This window comes from Gallinula chloropus (assembly GCF_964237585.1).
Source record: "Gallinula chloropus genome assembly, chromosome: 22".
Classification (NCBI taxonomy): Eukaryota; Metazoa; Chordata; class Aves; order Gruiformes; family Rallidae; genus Gallinula; species Gallinula chloropus.
Window position 1 is genome coordinate 9,782,959 of NC_140107.1, and position 17,227 is coordinate 9,800,185.

Here is a 17,227-nt window from a genome sequence, read left to right on the forward strand (position 1 = left end):
TTGGATCTGTGGGACCTTTGAGATGTGAGAGTTCAGCCCAGGCTATGTAGAGACAGGTTTTTATCCCCAGGTGTCTTGTGCAGGGCAGATGCTCAGCGTTTTTCCAAAGTTTGCTTTAGGCTGATGTGTTTGAGAGGGATTACTCTCCCCAAAAAACATGCAGTCAGTGTGTTTGCCCTGTCCTAAATGATCATCTGTGCAACTACTGCTCCATCCCACTAGAACTGTTCCATAGGAGAGTCCCAAAAGTCTGTGTACCTCCTTTACGCGGCCCCTGCTGAGACCCGGCGTGTGCTGCACACACTTAGCAAAGGCAGGATCTGCACTGGGGTAGTGGTGGGACCTCAGGCTGTGTTTTCCTGGTAATGAAAGCTCCTTTTTCTCTCCTTGCAGTGGCATGAGCTGGAGTTGGGGTTGGGCATCTGCTGGAAGCAGCATTTTAGCAGAATTTGGTACCTTGCACTTGGAATTCCTGCACCTCTCGGAGCTCTCTGGCAACCCGGTGTTTGCAGAAAAGGCAAGTACTTCCCATTGGTCTTCATACTCCTGGGGTGAGTGCTGGGCCAGAGCAGCGCTGTGGTCTGCCTGCAGCAGTGTCAGGGGAGTGGGGCCAGACTCTTCTCAGTGGTTCCCAGTAACAGGACAAAGGGCAACAGGCACAAACTGGAGCACAGGAAGTTCCATCCCAACAGGAGGAAAAACCCGTTCGCTCTGCGGGTGCCAGAGCACTGGGCCAGGCTGCCCAGAGAGGTTGGGGAGTCTCTTTCCCTGGGATACCCCAAACCCCCCTGGATGCTGTCCTGTGCGACCTACTGAGGTGATCCTGCTTTAGCAGAGGGTTGGATTGGGATGATCTCCAGAAGTCTCTTCCCACCCCTACTGTTCTGTGATTCACTGCAAAGGTCACAGCAAGCTCCTGTTGCAGATCCCATCACCCCAATAAGCTATGGAAGGCAGCTACCCCTATGTTCTCCTTGGCCATTTACATCTGCTGTAGCCCACTTCACCTGCCTCTCCAACACCTGGGGAGATGGGAATGTTGTTCCCAATGTCTCAGCATGTGAAATTAAAGCAAAAACTTAACTCAGACAAGGACACAGCCAAAATTAAACTGTGTGCTGGATGCAGACTGCAGAGATACTGTTAATCCTGATATCCCAGTGGTGGCTCCTCATACTTCCAGCCCTTTTTACTCCAAACAGGCATTAAACGTTATGCTCTCACCAGCAAGATTTCTGCTGAGGTTTCTTGTGTGGGAAGGGCCTGACAGTTGACATATTGAATTCCTTTTGTGTAACTTGTAACTGAAAATCTATTAATATTATACATTACCTTGAGCTTTTTTTTCTCCCCCCACAAGTGATCTTGTAGTGCATGTGCGAGCGACTTAATAAATAGGCTGGTGGATACCAGCAAGTCGTTCGCTTTCACTGCACGTCCCTGAGGAACCAGCTTTGAGGGAGACAAATTGGTCTTGTTAGAATCCAAACTGCCCCCATGAGTGCAAAGGAAATGGGGCCTGTCCAGAGTCCCACTGTGGGGTGAAAACAGACAGTGGTTCTAGGATTGCTGATAAAAAGCTTCAAATGGTACTTTTCCAGGGTGTTTCCAGTTAAGATCTGTCAGCTGGGAAATGAGAAGAGGGTTTGAAGAGGCAGGAGGAAAGAGAAGAAAGAAGCTAGGAGAGCCAAATGGAGAATAGGACGTGTGGAAAGCAGTGAGGGTGGTGTGAGCACGGGGATTGTTGCAGAGGGGTGAGCAGGAGAGAAGAGTGGAGGGTGAAGGAAAACTGGAAACCCAGGGCACTCTGCAAGGAAGTAAAGGCAGACTGGTGATTTGAAATACAGGAGACAAGCTAAAGGTTCCTGAGGATGGCGATAGTGAGGGATTGCTCAGGGGAAGGGTGGAGCTGGGAGGAGACTGGGAATGGTGGTGTGGAAAGAAAATGCGTTGGTAGGAATGGGAGAGGGGGAAGATGAGCACTGAAAACACAAGGGCAAGAAGAGGCACCGTTAAAAACTAGAAGTGCACCCATATTCCGGGGTCCAACCGTGGCATTTTGGGCCGGAGACAAGCCTCACTGAGCCTAACATGTTTTCCTCTTTGCCTCCTAAGCCCACGAGGGGGGGATAAGGGCAGAACCTTCCTAATGGGCTCTCCTGAGCTGAGCGTGCCTGGTGAGCGCCAGGGATGTATCGTAACACCCTCAGAGAGAAAACCCACCGGGTGATGAGGGCTCAGACAGCCCATCCTGGGGGAAATTACTTCAGAGGAACAGATCAGCTCATTAACTTGCAGCCTGGGACTTGTGTGATTTTTAGCAAGAATAAAGTCCATCTGTGTCTCTTATTCCAACATGTCATTAACATGCCACACTACTAAACCCCAGTAAATATTATGCAGCCTGATGACTTATTTGGAAGCACCAACTTCAGCCTGTAGCCAGCCTTTGGTGTACAAATTGTCTAATTTTATAAAAGGTTTAGAGTGTTATTAGCTGCTCTGTAGGTTATAATAGAATATTTATGCTGCCTACCATTTAACTTTGTCCCTTATGGGAAAGGCCTCTTGGATTTAATGGGGGTGAAACCAAGGGAGGTTTTTGAGAATAAGTACAGCTGTTCTAGCACATTAAAGGAGCTGTCTGTTGTTGAAATTAAAGGCCCCAATTCATCATGTTAAGTGACCACATGATGGATTTAAGTACCATGTGAGTCACTCATCCCTGCTCCTCCTTTCCCTTTGGATCATGGAAAAAATGTCACCCTCTGCATCTCGTAACGTTTCCACCCAGACCCCAAGCCCTCAGGACTGCACCTGGACCACTGTTAGCAAACTGCTGCCTGTTGAACTGAGGGTGGGGCTTGCAGTGTATTTTAAGAATCATTTCTAAAATCCCACTGAACTGGGTAAAGATTGTGCTGAGTGGGGAGTCCAGCAGAAAAGTTCCTCAGCTGGAGAGCTGTGCCGTGCGGTTCTGCTCGCTGATGATTCACAGCCTTCCAGGCTGCTGTGCTTGTTCAGCCAGGGATCAGCACTGAGGAATCACAGAGCTGGCAGTGACAGCACAAAAACCACCAGCTTTTTTCAGCAGGGAAGTAACAGAGTTCTTGTCTCTCATCTCTCCTAGGTGATGAACATCCGCAAAGTCCTGAACAGAGTTGAGAAGCCCCAGGGCCTTTATCCCAACTTCCTCAGCCCGGTGACAGGCAACTGGGTGCAGCGTAGGTATCGCTCTGTGTTCAGAGTCCTGCCTGCAGCATTTCAGTCTCTCTGTTATTCTTCAGGAAGCGATAGCAGCTGCCAGAGCAGCAAGCCAAGGAGATGTCTTGTCAGGCAGCCTGTTGTACATGTGATTAGATAATGCAGCCCGATTTGTAGGATGCAATACAGTAATTGTACGCTTACTCCATCAGCCTTGTTTCCAGCTGAGTGTCTCACCTCCGAGAGAATTAGGGCCTCTCCAGCATGGGAGAGAATAATGGTATATGGTTCATCACACAGATATTAGAAGTCAGCACAGCTCTTTAAGACCTCATCCTGCAGTCATCACATAACCCAAGGCCTCCTCCGGAGTCACACGTGAAGCTACGAGCTGAAGCGCTGTGAGATTGACTTCCCGCAGCAAGTAAGGAACCACAGCAGGAGGCAGAGGGCTTAGAGAGTCTCAGATCCCCTTGGGATTTAGGGATCTGCGTTCCCTCATGTGCCTTTGTGTCCCTGTCCCCTGGTACCTCAGCACAGTGCTGTTCTGTGCAGGGAGGGCAAGACGGGTCCTTGCTCTTTTCTCTTTCAGGCTTGAAAGGTGTCCCCACAAGGCATCTTTGGCAGCTGCAGTTGTCCCATTAAACCAGAGCTGTCTTTTGGTGTCGTGAGGAAACAGGCTTCTGTGTTTGTCCCACTAATTGATCGTCCAAGTTACCCCATCTCTTTGTAAGCAGTTTAGCTTCCCCTCCTGCAGAGTGGTTGCAGAGTGTTCCAGCTGGAAGGCTGATCTCCCATCCCCAACCCACCGTGTGCTTTGGGATGCTCCCACCTGGCAGCCACGCTTCCCGTAGTCCCGGCCACAAGCCGTGGTTCTGCCTCCTCCTTGGTGCAGAGAGAAGAGGTGCCTGTCTGTTATCATAACTGATCGTTAGGGGATCTTTGGGAGACTGAAGAGCTCGTGCTCTTCACTCAGCTGGTTAAAATGCTCAGCTTGATGCTCAGAGTTCATCTCTTCTGCTGCTAATTTAATTCTGTTTATGTCTGTGAATTTTGCTTCATCGTGCTGACCTGCTCCCCCCTTGCTGATGTACAGAGGGGCCTGGCGCTGGTTCTTGGAGCTTATGAAAAGTATCCCCTGCTTGTTCTGGGGTAGGAGTATCCCCTACTTGTTCTGGGTTAGGCTGATTTATGCCCAAAGACTCGAGATAACCTCTCTCTTAGCCTTTGACGTCAGGAGAGCAACTCATGGCACAAGCTGTTTGTGGCAGTTGCTCATAACACGACCTGTGATCAGGGAAAAGCCTCATCAGCCTCTTCTGCATGTCTGGTGCTGCTGGTGAGAAATAGATTAGGACCAAAGCAGGGAGGCAGCTGCAGCCTGCCACAGAGAGTTCCCTGGAGGTGCCAAGCTCTCATTTTCTCTCTTGTCATTAAAGCTCTTTGCGGGAAGCTGTTTCTCTTGGAATTGCTTTGATTTTCTTAAAAGGTGTATCTTTGACCTGGCTGAATGAGCAGATCTTCTAAATGAAGAGGCAGCCTTGTACCTCTTCCGAGTACAGTCGTTACCTTCAGAAAATTAAAGCCTGGTCCCCTGCTGAAATAAGAGATTTGTTTATGCAAAGTGCCTGGGAGGCAAATGCTGGCAAAGCTGATGCCATATGGAAAGCAATTTTGTACCAGAGCTCCTGCTTTGGTGATTTTATGAATGACACACTTAGGATCACAGAGCTTCTCTTTAAAGACAGGCTGTGCAGCCAGCATTTGCAAATAGCCTGTCCTCTTTCCCCCCACCCCCTTCCTGAATTCATGCATTTAATCTCATTGTTTTGCTACGGATTATTCCATGGATCATCGGACACAGCGGATCGGGGATGTTTGCTCTTCGGGTCAGGAAAATGCATGGCTGTTGATCTCTTCTGTTGGGAGGATTTAGCATTTAGAATAAGCCTCAGGACTTTATATGATGTACAGTGGAAAGGGAAAATAAAAATCTGAAGAGCTAACACCCCAAAACCCTGCTGCATCCACTTAGAATGAGGATGTGTGCAGACACAGAGGTGGACACTGGTAATTAAAAGGGATGGTTCAGTCTGTGGTGGGTAATTTGTCTCCCTCTTCCAAAAAAAGGGGAGTACTTGGCTGCTTGGAGGAAGGAATGCTGCCCTTCTCCCCCCAGCAATAGAGTTTCAAGATAGAAATCCATCCAGCGGTTCCCCCAGGCAGAAAGCAGCAGCTGTCACGCCTGTTTCAGTGCAGTTCCTTAGCATCCTGCTCTCCAGTGAGGTCACAGCTCTGTGTGCTCCCAATAGACAGCCTTGAAAAGCTGATTTCTGCAGAAGAAAAAAAGCATTCAGCCTTGGTCAGGCCCCACCTGGAGTGTTGTGTCCAGTTCTGGGCTCCCTGGGATAAAAAAAGACAGGGATCTCCTGGAGAGTCCAGTGGAGGCTACAAAGGGGATGAAAGGCCTGGAGCATCTCCCCTGCGAGGAAAGGCTGAGTGAGCTGGGGCTGTTCAGCCTGGAGAGAAGCAGCCTGAGAGGGGATCTGATCAATGGTATCAATATCTGAAGGGTGGGACACAGGGGAACATGGGCAGCCTCTGCTCAGTGTCTGTGGGGACAGGACAAGGGGCGATGGCCTCAAGTTGGAGCACAGGGAGTTCGCCCCAATGTGGGGAAGAACTTCTTCCCAGTGAGGGTGAGGGAGCCCTGGGACAGGCTGCCCAGGGGGTGTGGAGTCTCCTTCTCTGGAGAGATTCCAGCCCCGTCTGGACACCGACCTGTGTGCCCTGTCCTAGGGACCCTGCTTTGGCACCTGGTGATCTCTTGAGGTCTCTTCCAGCCCCTGTGATTCTGTGATTCAGCCCCTTTGCTGGCAGCTCCCTGTGACCCAGCGCACCTTCTCCCCTTCCCAAGGGACAGAGGCAGCACCCAGTGGCTCCCTCTAAGCAGAGATCTGTCAGTACCTGCTACTGCTTTTGGTTGATGAGGCTGGGATTTATGATGATTGCTTCATAAAAAGGAAGCATCTTCATGTTGCAGTATAAATAACTGTCGGGAAATAAGACCTCTGAGTAGTTTTGGTAAGGGATACTAATGCTTTGTAAAATGACAGAACATTATTCTTCTGATTGCACTTTCCACCTTTCTTCCTTCTTGAAAAAGAAATGCTGCAAGCTCTCCCCAGGAAACTGGAAAGGGGAAGGAGAGAACAAGGGCGTTAAATAGGACGTGGTTGTTGGCTCTTTGTAAAGCAACTGCTCATTGTATTTCATGAACCTAAAGCTCTTTTCTGGCTTTCCCACTATAGACCATGTCTCCATTGGGGGGCTTGGGGACAGCTTTTATGAGTATCTCATCAAATCTTGGCTGATGTCAGACAAGAAAGACTCTGAAGCTAAAAAGATGTATGACGATGCACTGGAGGTAAGGAGCAAGTTCCTGCTCTGTATTTTTTGTGGGGGATGTTGTTCACAGGAATGTTTGAGGTGATAGAATCGTAGAACCATAGAGTGGTCTGGGTTGGAAGGGACCCCAAGGATCACAGAGTTCCAGCTGTCGTAGATCTTTGGGTTTTCTTGGGATTCCCTGATTACCCTGACCACTCAGTATCCTGAAACCCTCATTTCTGGTCCCTTTAGGCAATTGAAAAGCATTTGGTCAAAAAGTCTGCTGGAGGATTGACCTACATTGCTGAATGGAGGGGCGGCATCTTGGATCACAAAATGGGCCACTTGGCTTGCTTCTCTGGGGGCATGATAGCACTTGGAGCTGAACACGCCGGGGAAGAGAGGAAGCAGCATTACGTGGATCTCGCTGCAGAAATAACACACACGTGTCACGAGTCTTACGCGCGCTCAGGTAAACTGTGGGGTGCTCAGAAGGTCAGCAAGGGGGGTTCAGAGGTGTGGGAGACTCAGCTGTCGTGTGGCAGAGGTTTAGGGTGTTTTGTGCTTCAGCAGCATCTGCATCCCTGTGTATGATTTTCATCTGTCTCCTCTAAAGGGAAGGCAGTAGGTGTTGTGAGGGACGGGCAGATGTGATCTCCTGTGGGAAGCAAACCAGAGCTGAAGCATAGTCCTGCCTCCCAGTCACAGAGCTAGCTTTCTCCAGTGAGACTGTCCTTAGAGCCCATCCTTTCACATCCTTTTGCAGATAAGAAGGGAAGATAAACAGAGATGAATTGCAAGTTGTCCTGCTGTATGAGCAGCTGAGAGGCCCCACAGGAGAGTGTTGGAGACCTGCAGCTGCCGGTCAGAACCAAAAGCTGCTCAGCCTCTCCTGGCTGGCTGAGCCTCTGCTGGTTAAGAGGCTGGTTAAGTCTTCCCTAGTTCACAAATGTGGTAAATCTGTTTCACTACCCAGCTGCTTATCAGCGCTTTGGGGAGCGGCGACCGGTGATGGAGAGACCGGGTTAGTTCTCTGCCTGCAGGCCTTTCCTCAAGATGGGCTCGCTTTGGACACCTCTCCTTTCTTTGTAGGCATCTCTGTATCTCCTGAGACTGCAGGCAGCAAAGAGCAGTTGCCTTCAGGCCCTTGTCAAGCACAGGTCTGTCTGCCCTACCTGTTCCCAAAGACTGTTGCGCTCTGTCGCCGCATTAGCGAGCCTGCGAGGCAGCGCGTGTCCGGCACACCAGCACAATAAGCTTCCACCCAACCTCAAATGATGTTTGCAAATAACTCCCCTTCTTCTCCCCAGCACTTAAGAGAACTAAAACAAGCCTCCCAAACTAATAACCCTCCGGTGGTGGGTGCCTGGAGCCAATTTTCACCTTCAGCAATACCCATCAGCATAGGCAGTAAAGTGCCTGCCCACGCTGGGTGCGGCGCTGTCACTGCAGCGAGCTCATCGCTTCAGAATGAATGTCTGTGCCTGTCACCCTGGCTCGCAGCACACAGCCCAGCTAGTGAATGCTGCCAGACCCCCACGCAGAGGGGAGGGCCCAGGGAGGGTCTGCAGAGGTTAGAGAAAATGAAAGGAGCCCCTGACACACAGCCTCAGAAGGCCCAGAGTTCTCTTAATGTTTGTACATAAACCACCGGTCAGAACGATTACACCTTCCCCATCGCTCGATGTCTTTCCAAAGAGGCTGTTTGGTGGAGCAGAGGGAAAGGCAGGAGAAGCGATTGCAGGTCCCAGGTGCTGCTTCCCACAGCCCCCAGCTGCAGTGCAGGTAACGGGCTCAGCCTAGAGGACTGATGATGGGGCCTGTGGGCCGTGTTACCGGTATCTCTGCAATGACAGCTGCACGGCTGGATTCTCCTTTGGATGGGTTTTACTGTTTGAGGCTTTAGGACAGGATCTGGCTCTCTGTTCTTTTGCATCTGGGTTCTGAGCTGGCTGCTTGCATGGTCGGGGCAGTGCAATTCCTTGGAGTAAATACCAGCCCGGCGTGGGGGAAGATGTCTGCCTGCCCTCTCCACACTCCAATCTGGTCCAAGTCTGTGTTTTGTCAGTTGGATCCACCCCCAGAAACACTTTATCCTCACCTAGGCAGTACCCAGACGTAGCACAGAAGGAGCAACAGAAGGAGTGGCAGTGGGCACAGCTCCTGCGCTCGGCACAGTTGTGCCTATTTTGCCATCAGCTGTGAGGTTGAGCCGATCCCCAGACACGACTGATCTGCTCGTCCAACCTCACACAAGCCTCAGGTACACGTTGGCAGCCTGAGAAGCATAAAAGCACCTGGAGGGGCTGTTTACTTGCTTTTTTTTCCTTGAACTAATCACTGCATGTGTGTAATTTTGTGTAGATACCAAACTCGGCCCCGAAGCCTTTCGCTTTGATGCTGGAACCGAAGCCATGGCAACCAGACTCAGCGAGCGCTACTACATCCTACGCCCAGAAGTGGTAGAGAGCTACATGTACATGTGGCGGCTGACACACGATCCCAAGTACAGGCAGTGGGGCTGGGAGGTTGTGAAGGTATGGTTGGAAAGCTCGCAGTAATAACTCCCACAGGCTGATGGATTCTTAGAAAAATCTTCCCTTCCATCAATAAAACGAGTAGAGATTATTTAAATTGTGTTAGATGCTAAGATACAGCAGGAGTGGGGCAGGAATATATATAAACCAGCTGGATTTAATGTGGATTCAGTGTTGATGGTTGTGAATGCTTTCTTCTCCCTTCTGGGCTATGCTAAAATCAGTTACTCACGGTGGAGGTTTGTGGAGGGGAGTGCTGCAGGGAGAGAGACCCACTAGTGATGGAACAGCCCTCTGCAAAAACAGCCCTTCGATTTGAATTACCTGGACTGTGCAGAACCACTGGTTCCTCAGTGGCCAGGGAAAATCAGCAAACCCACCTTAGCCCTTCGCTTGTCTCCTTCCCACAAAGACCTCCCAGCCAGAAGGTCCCTCAGCTCTTTCTGGCTCCCTGGCTGCTGGCCACATCCTAGCAGGGCCGTGTTTCGGTGGGAGAACTGTCACTTTTCTGCTGCCCTGGAAAAGGGGCTCTGCAGAAAGCCAGAGTTTGCTGCTTGAGGTCTGGTCTTGCTGTGCATGTGATGCCAGGGTCAATCCATCAACTAACTTGGGTGGTTTATGTTTCTTTTGCTGTTTCATTAGAACTAGCCTTATTCCCAGAGTCTGTAGCAATCACCACGCTCTTCTCTGAGAGACAGAGGCTACTGTAAACCTGGAATTTGATTTGCAAAGCTGACTTGTAGTGCAACTGATGATGATTAATGAGTTGCTCCGTGCTGTTGTGTGATACTGAGATTTCTTTTCCTTTCACAGGCCCTGGAAAAACATTGTAGAGTAGAAGCAGGTTTTTCTGGCATCCGAGATGTTTACACCTCAACTCCAACCCATGACAACATGCAACAGAGTTTTTTCCTTGCAGAGACTCTGAAGTAAGTCTGGTTTCACAGAGGCTTTTCAGAGCAGCATAATTCCTGCAGCATCAGCACACAAGAGTGCTGCTTAAGAAGTCTCTGATAACAAGGGTGAAGTCTCATCCTCTCTAGGGAAGACTGGGTGAGGCTGGGGGTGCTGCAAAGCTTTGGTAGTTTCCTCCTGCAGAACCACTGCTGCCTTTGGCACTCTGGAGGTTTCTGCTCATGTGTTGGATTTAAAGGAATCTTCTGTGATACAGGGCTGCTCTAAGTGGGAGGCTCTGACTGCTGAGCTCCCGTGGGTTTTGCTGGCTCTGATGGTTTAAGAGGCAGCCATCTCCTCTGCCAGGCTAATGTCCTGCACCAGAGGAAGCATGCCATGGCCTGAATTTGCTGCCCCTTGGGGCAGATCTGCCTTGGTTAGGAGCAGGAGCTAACGCTTGCCAGGTGGCTGAGCGCAGATGCCCATCACCTTTTGCCACCTCTGCACTGTTGCCCTCAGGATGCTGAGACAAGCAGTCAGGAGACGTGTCACCACCTCAGCCAAGGCCAGTGGCAGCCCCATCACAGTCCTGCTGATAGCAGGTTGCGTGTGCTTGGAATCCCACTTGAGTGTCCTTTAATCTCCCTTTGTGTCCATCTTCTTACGGCTTCAGGTACCTCTATCTTCTGTTCTGTGAAGATGACGTGCTGTCCCTGGACGACTGGGTGTTCAACACAGAGGCTCACCCCCTGCCAGTCAACCACACGAACTTTAAAGCCAGTGTGCAGCAGTGAGGCCGCTGCCCAGCGCCCGGCTCCGGCGGCCTCGGCGGGTCACTGCACTTCCTTTCCATTAAAGGAATTCCTCTTGGTCCTCAAATGGTATTTTGGGGCACTAGTCCAGTTCCGGACAGTATTATATCGGGGAGATGAAACCGTGACGTAAGCACCTTCTTTTCCTCTGTGAGGAGCTCTATTAGCCTGATAACGAGATGTTTATTCTGGGCCATATTGTACACAGCTCATAAACATTCCTTTATACAGAGAATTTATATGAAATCCACTGACTTTGCTTTCTAGCGGCCAAAGGACTGGAAGTTTGCCATAAAATAGACTCCACACACACACCCATCCTCCTTTTGTTTTTCTGTTTCATTTTGGCCTTTTATATGCTCTTGGATGGATCACCTTTCTAATGAAGAGTTTTCAATGTACTGTGCTTTCTAGGTGGCAGGCTTTCCAGGCTCTTCAGGAAGGATGGGGTAGGTGACCAAGGAAGAGTTGCTCTTTGTGGGAGAGCTACTGGAGCTCTGCCTGGGGATGAATGAGGAGCTGGCTGAGAGCTTAGGGGGCAGGGTTAGACAGGATGGGTAAAGGCAGCTGTGTAGGAGGTGTCTGTTGTGGGCCACCTGACCAGGAAGAACAAGTGGATCAGACCCTTCACGGACACACAGGAGCGGCCTCAGCCATGGCAACAAAAGGAAAACTGGGAAAATGTGGGCCCACTGCTCAAAAAGACAGGGGATCTGGTTACACAGGACGTGCAAGGGGCTGGAATACCAAATACTGCCTTTGCCTCAGCCTTTCCTAGCAGGGCTGGCCTTCAGGAAGCCCAAGTTCAGGAAGGGCTTTGGCGTTGTCAGAGATCATCACAGACAAGCTGATGATGTATGGGGTGGAGGGCCAGACAATGAGGTGGCTGAATGGTTGGACGTAGAGGTGGTGGTCAGTGGCACAGAGTCTGGTTAGAGGCCAGTAACAAACAGAGTACCCCAGGGGTCATTACTGGGTCCAGTCCTGCTTAATATCTTCATTAATGATCCAGATGATGGGGCAGAGTGTACCCTCAGCAAGTTTGCTGATGTCACAAAACTAGGAGGGGTGGCTGATACGCCAGAGGGGCATGGTGCCATCCACAGGGACCTCCTCAGGCTGGAGAAGTGGGCTGCTGAGAACCTAGGGAAGTTCAAGGAGCAGAAGTGCAAAGTCCTGCACCTAGGAAGGAACAGCCCCCATGCTGTAGGGGCACCTGGCCAGAAAACAGCTTGGGAGGGAAAAATTTGAGGGCCCTGTGGACCCCAGAGTGACCACAAGCCAGTGATGGGCCCTCGCTGCAAATGCATCCTGGGCTGCATTAGACAAAGTATTGCAGGAAGGGTGAGGGAGGTGATCCTGCTCCTCTGCTCAGCACTGGTGGGGCCACACCTGGGGTGCTGTGTCCAGTTTGGGGCTCCTCAGCACAGGCGTGTGGAGAGTCCAGCAGAAGGTTGCAGAGATCACTGAGAGACAGGAAAGGTCTCTGCTGGGAGGAAAGGCTGAAGGAGCTGGGACTGTTGAGCCTTGAGAAGGGAGATCTTAATGTACATAAACACCCAAAGGGAGAGTGCAAAGAGCCAGGCACTTCCCAGGGGTGCCCAGGGACAGGATGGAGGCAGTGGGTGCACACTGAAACACAGGAGGGACCCTCTGAACACTTTTGACTCTGAGGGTGACCAAGCACTGGCACAGGGAGGCTGTGGAGTCTCCATCCCTAGAGATCCTCAGAAGCAGCCTGGACACAGTCCTGGGCTGTCAGCAGCCCTGCTTGAGCTGGGCTTGGCCCAGACGACCTCCAGAGATCCCTGCCAGCCTCAACCATTCTGTGATTCTGTGATTGTGGTGTCAAAACTGTAACTAAATCAAAACCTGTCTGCAAAATTCTTGATCCTAATGTATTTTTATATATATATTTTATTTTTCTGTGCTCTTAAAATGCATTTACCACGCTTCACATCTCATTTAACTTTTCCTTCATTGGTTTTGTGTTTTTCTACTTTTATTTGGAACTAAATGTATGAGTCATTTGTAATAATTTCACTGCTGTAATAGTCAAATCTGTGAAACAGAATAAAAAGTCTTGTAAAATAAAACGTGTCTTTGGGTTGATCCTCTTTAAAGCCATCTGTCAAAGACCAGTTCCATCGTGCGTGGAAGAACTAGGTGACAATTCTGCTTGATGACAAGAGCTGTTGATTTCTCCAGTGATCTGGGCAGTGTGTGGACAGCGATTCCTGTCTGCACCAGCTCTCCAAACTGTTTGTTCACCATCTCATATGGGTTAGCAGGAGCTCTACTAAATATCTCCTTTTTCTAGCAAAAGTAAATAATCCCCAGGCACATCCATACTCTGGTCTATGTTCTTTCTGAATGGAATAACAGGAGGAAAAACAAAAACCAGAAGGGAAAAGCTTGAAGCCAGCTTCTTCCATGTATCCAGCAGGTTCAGGCGGTGCAGCCTCTGTGGCTCTTAAGCAGGATGACTGTGCAGAGACGGTCACGCAACGCTCCCGATCGTGAGTACCCACTGAACAGCTCTTGGAGTGAGGGTTGGAGCTGGGATCGGCATCCTTTCTCCCAGTAGCCTTTCCTCTGGCCCTTGGTGATGGAACATTCCCTTGATAATTGGTTCATTCAGCAACTTGGGGAGATAAAGTTGCTCTGAGGAAGTTGTGAAAACAAAATGTGTTTCTGAATTCATGGCTCAGTAATTCCCCAGGAGAAATAAGGTTGTCAGATGGGGGCTTAGCATTATCCTGGGGATAAAGATACTGGCTGGTAAGCTTGGCCTAGAGGAATGGTTATTGGTAAATAAACATCTTGGGAGTGAGTTGTGTTTTCCGAGAGATTTGGATACTGGGAAGCTGGTTTAGCTCAAAGGATTTTTATAGCGGATTAAGGGAATTCCAGAAATACAAATACCCTCCTCTTGTGACTCAAAACACTTCTCCTGGCAAAAATTAACCCCCTCCAAAATAAAGAGCATGTTTCTGGTTTCCTTTAGATAAAATAGGTCCTTGGTGTTACATTAAAACTCTGCTCTTGCTTTTTGCTTCCCCACAAGGGAGCAGGAATGGTACTGGGCAAGTCACACACCCTTCTGGAGGAGCCCCACTGCTCTCCTGCGGTTCAGTGCCTGCTCTTGTAATTAGGGACAGGGTGCAGCTGCCCGACGTGCCTGAGGATGTGAAGCTTATTGAGAGGTTTTCTTACAGCTCTCGCAGACCATTCTGCAAGCCCATGCTCACAGACACCCACGGTGAGATCCCCCAGGCCAGTGGATTCATCACAGCTGCCAAGTTAAGCGTGCATGTGTTCAGCAGGAGTCAAGATCTGTTCCAAGGATCAGGTTTGTTCCAAGGCCTGGCCCTGATCCATGACTGGGATTTTTTCTGTCCTACAGCAGTGCAGGTAACACAAACGTTTGCCCTGCTCGTGTCCTGAAATTCTTCTGCTCTTCCCTCACCCCTCTGCTGCACTTGGAGCTGTGGCTGGATGCTCCTGCTTGAGCAGAACCTTCAACTCTGGGACCCCGCTGGGATTTTACCTCTCTCACCTTGTGCCCACCCTTCCTGCTAGGTGTTGGTGGTGGGATGTCTTGTGTCTGTCCGCATGGGAACCCCTTTGTTTCCAGACTTGGAGTCGATAAATGAACGGGGTGAGATGTTTGAACCCGAGGTTTGGGTTTAAGAGGAAAGGATTTAGGAAGATGGGTGTCTTTGAGCTGCTTTCCTGCCTTTCAAGTCTCAGGGACACCAGTGGCAGTTCTGCTGTTGATTTATGATGGGCTTTTTCTATTTTTGAGTCACCTTACCAGGAAATATGACCAGCCTGGGTTATTTATCCAGGGGTAGATGAGGTGCTCAGGGATATGGTTTAGCACAGGACAGGATGGGTTGGACTCAATGATCTTAAAGGTCTTTCCCAACCTATTAATTCTGTGATTTCCCATTTCCCCTGTTAAATTCGAATTCAGGAGCTGGGATTCCTGTGTTCATTTTCACCATGAGAACACGTGGCTCTATTTTATCTCAGGAGGAATTCCCTGTAAATGAAGTTCTGCTAAAAGAAAGTTGTGTTAGTAGTAGAGATGAAGACTATTAACTACAGCTTGTAGACCGGCCAGCTGTTGTCACCCGACCCTACAAGGAGATATAAGACAAAACAATCCAGAAAACAAATGCATCTTTTTGTAACCCACGCTTCATTTTTTACGACGTTATTAAATTCCCTTGGAAGGCTCTCAGCAGAATTGGTTATTGAATTCAAAAGCCTGGCAGTCAGGGTGTTTTTCCACATACATTCTGATCTGATCTGTTTATCTGGTGGTTTCCGATGTGATGCATCGAGCGCTGGCTCCCAGCGCCAGCAGTTTCAGAGTTGCAGCAGTTGCTTGGTGATCACGGTTGGGTCTTTGGTTTTACTCCCTCTGGAGCCTCACACAGCAGGTACTGTGTTGTAATTAGGAATCTTCTCAATAAAACACCCCTGGACTGTAAATACTTTTGTTTAGGAAGAGCCAACAAGCATCCGAACCCATCGGATCCGATCGCTTCCTACCGCATGGGAAAGGCCTGGAGGGGATCGGGAATGCTCAGCCTTTGGGAATTGGGTGGGCATCAGCTCTGGCTCTTCCAGCTCCAGGCCTACTTCAATGTGTCTTCATTAAACATCGTTTCCCTCTGCCGTTTTTGCTGGCCATGCTTTTTCTGGGGTGAGCTGTGTGTTTCCCATGGCTGCAAAGCTTTGACTCACGGTGCCTCCCTGGCGCAGGACACAAGCCCCTCTCTCTTGTGCAGTAAACATACCTCTGGTTTTCTTGCCCTCTTTGAAGAGCCCTGTGTGACACCAGACTTGGATACTCCACATTCCTTACTGTTTTCCAGAGGATTCATGTTCTGGAGCCTCAGCCTGGTCAGGACTTGTTTCCTCAGCGGGATGGGGGGGTCTGTTCACTGGTGCTTTATCCATTTGTGCTCAGATTTTAATGCCTCTTCCATCACACCCCGATCACTTTGACTTTAAAACAGATCAAGGTTTCAGGCTGTGGAATGCAGCCATCAGTTTAAACCAGGACAGGGTTGCTCTGCTTTTGTAATGCAGTGTTACTGTGTGTCCTCCCACACATCTCTCCCATCCCTCCCATCCCTCTACTACAAAATAAAAGGTCACTCCAAGTTTTTTATCCCAGTTTCTCACATTTCTCTTATTTTCAGCCAGACTCTTCCCTGCTGGCAAAGGGGAGATCTGGAATACTTCCTCCTGCATGGGTGAATTTTCTTGGTGGGAATTTTCCTTGTTATTTCTCTATCAAGAGGATTACCTCTGAAACAAGTGTGCCAGGGTGGGCCACACAGCAGATGTCTGGGTATTTCAAATTCTTCCTGAGCACTGTAATCTGTAATCTCAAGAATCAGTGGTGTAGAGCCAGGAGTTGTTGGTTTTGTTCTCCTTTGAGGAGGATTAGTTCCCAGCAGATGCCCTGAATTATTTCACCTTTTGTCTTTCATTCTTTTTCCTATCAAATAATTCATCCGTTTGTCATCTTTATACGGTTGCTGATGACACTGGAAACGATTCAGATATAAAATGAGCCCCTCTGCTTCTCATCTAAATGGTACCATTTGGGCTCTGCCAGCCACCCTGCCAGGTCTCCTTCTCCATCTCAGAGTCTGCAGGCTTTGTCGTCTCCTATCACCTCTTGCTCCTTTCCCAGGCACCACAGTACATCTGTCCTGTTCCAAAGCTCTCTCGTCCTGTCACAGCCTGTGCTGTAAAGGTACTTGCGAGGTTATTTGAGGTAAGCAGAAGCTCTCCACACCTCGCTGCCCAACCTAATGAGTCTGGGAAGTTTTAAAGCACATCTGCCTAAAGCGCTTGAGTGTTTAACTCATTCACACCTCTCTCTGCTCCCAGGCATTACTCCTGCTAATTCCGTTCCTCCCATCTCCTCCTGGTGGCTGAGGAGTTGGAAAGCAAAGAGCAAGAGCTGGATTTCACCAACATTTTCTTCTATGGCAGATTGGGCGGAAGGAACCTTCTCCATCCTCCTCTGGCCATGCAGAGGGAGCAGCGCTGATCTCAGTTGCAAACCACCCCGTGTTTATTCTGTTGGCAGACTCCCCAGTAGTCTGGTCCACCACGCTGCCCAAGCTTGGCACTGCCCCACCAAGACAAACATCAAGCGCTACTTGGGGATCTGCGGGCAGGGAGAGGAGCCGCCCGCGTCCCAAGGAGGAGGCTGAACCTCCCCATCACCACCCCAGTCTCGCTGGTGCAGAGCAATGATGTGGGTCTTCTCCTCTCCCACCAACCGCTCACACCTCCGCTCGGCTGTGGCTGCTCTCTTAATGGCTTGGTCATGCTCTCGTCATCTCCTACCAGAAC

General features: G+C 49.8%; 1 protein-coding gene across 1 annotated transcript in view; it reads left to right on the plus strand.

The window, feature by feature from the left end:
- The window catches only part of MAN1C1 (mannosidase alpha class 1C member 1), a gene marked incomplete at its 5' end in the record, with an annotated part of 63,957 nt that extends 51,030 nt beyond the window's left edge, over nucleotides 1–12,927 (plus strand). Inside the window, 7 exons of the mRNA XM_084274300.1 lie at nucleotides 394–517; nucleotides 3,131–3,224; nucleotides 6,516–6,631; nucleotides 6,847–7,066; nucleotides 8,959–9,131; nucleotides 9,945–10,060; nucleotides 10,699–12,927. Coding sequence (XP_084130426.1) covers nucleotides 394–517; nucleotides 3,131–3,224; nucleotides 6,516–6,631; nucleotides 6,847–7,066; nucleotides 8,959–9,131; nucleotides 9,945–10,060; nucleotides 10,699–10,819 — 964 coding nt within the window. The 3' untranslated portion in view covers nucleotides 10,820–12,927. The remainder of the gene's footprint in view (nucleotides 1–393; nucleotides 518–3,130; nucleotides 3,225–6,515; nucleotides 6,632–6,846; nucleotides 7,067–8,958; nucleotides 9,132–9,944; nucleotides 10,061–10,698) is intronic.
- Nucleotides 12,928–17,227: the final 4,300 nt, after the last annotated feature.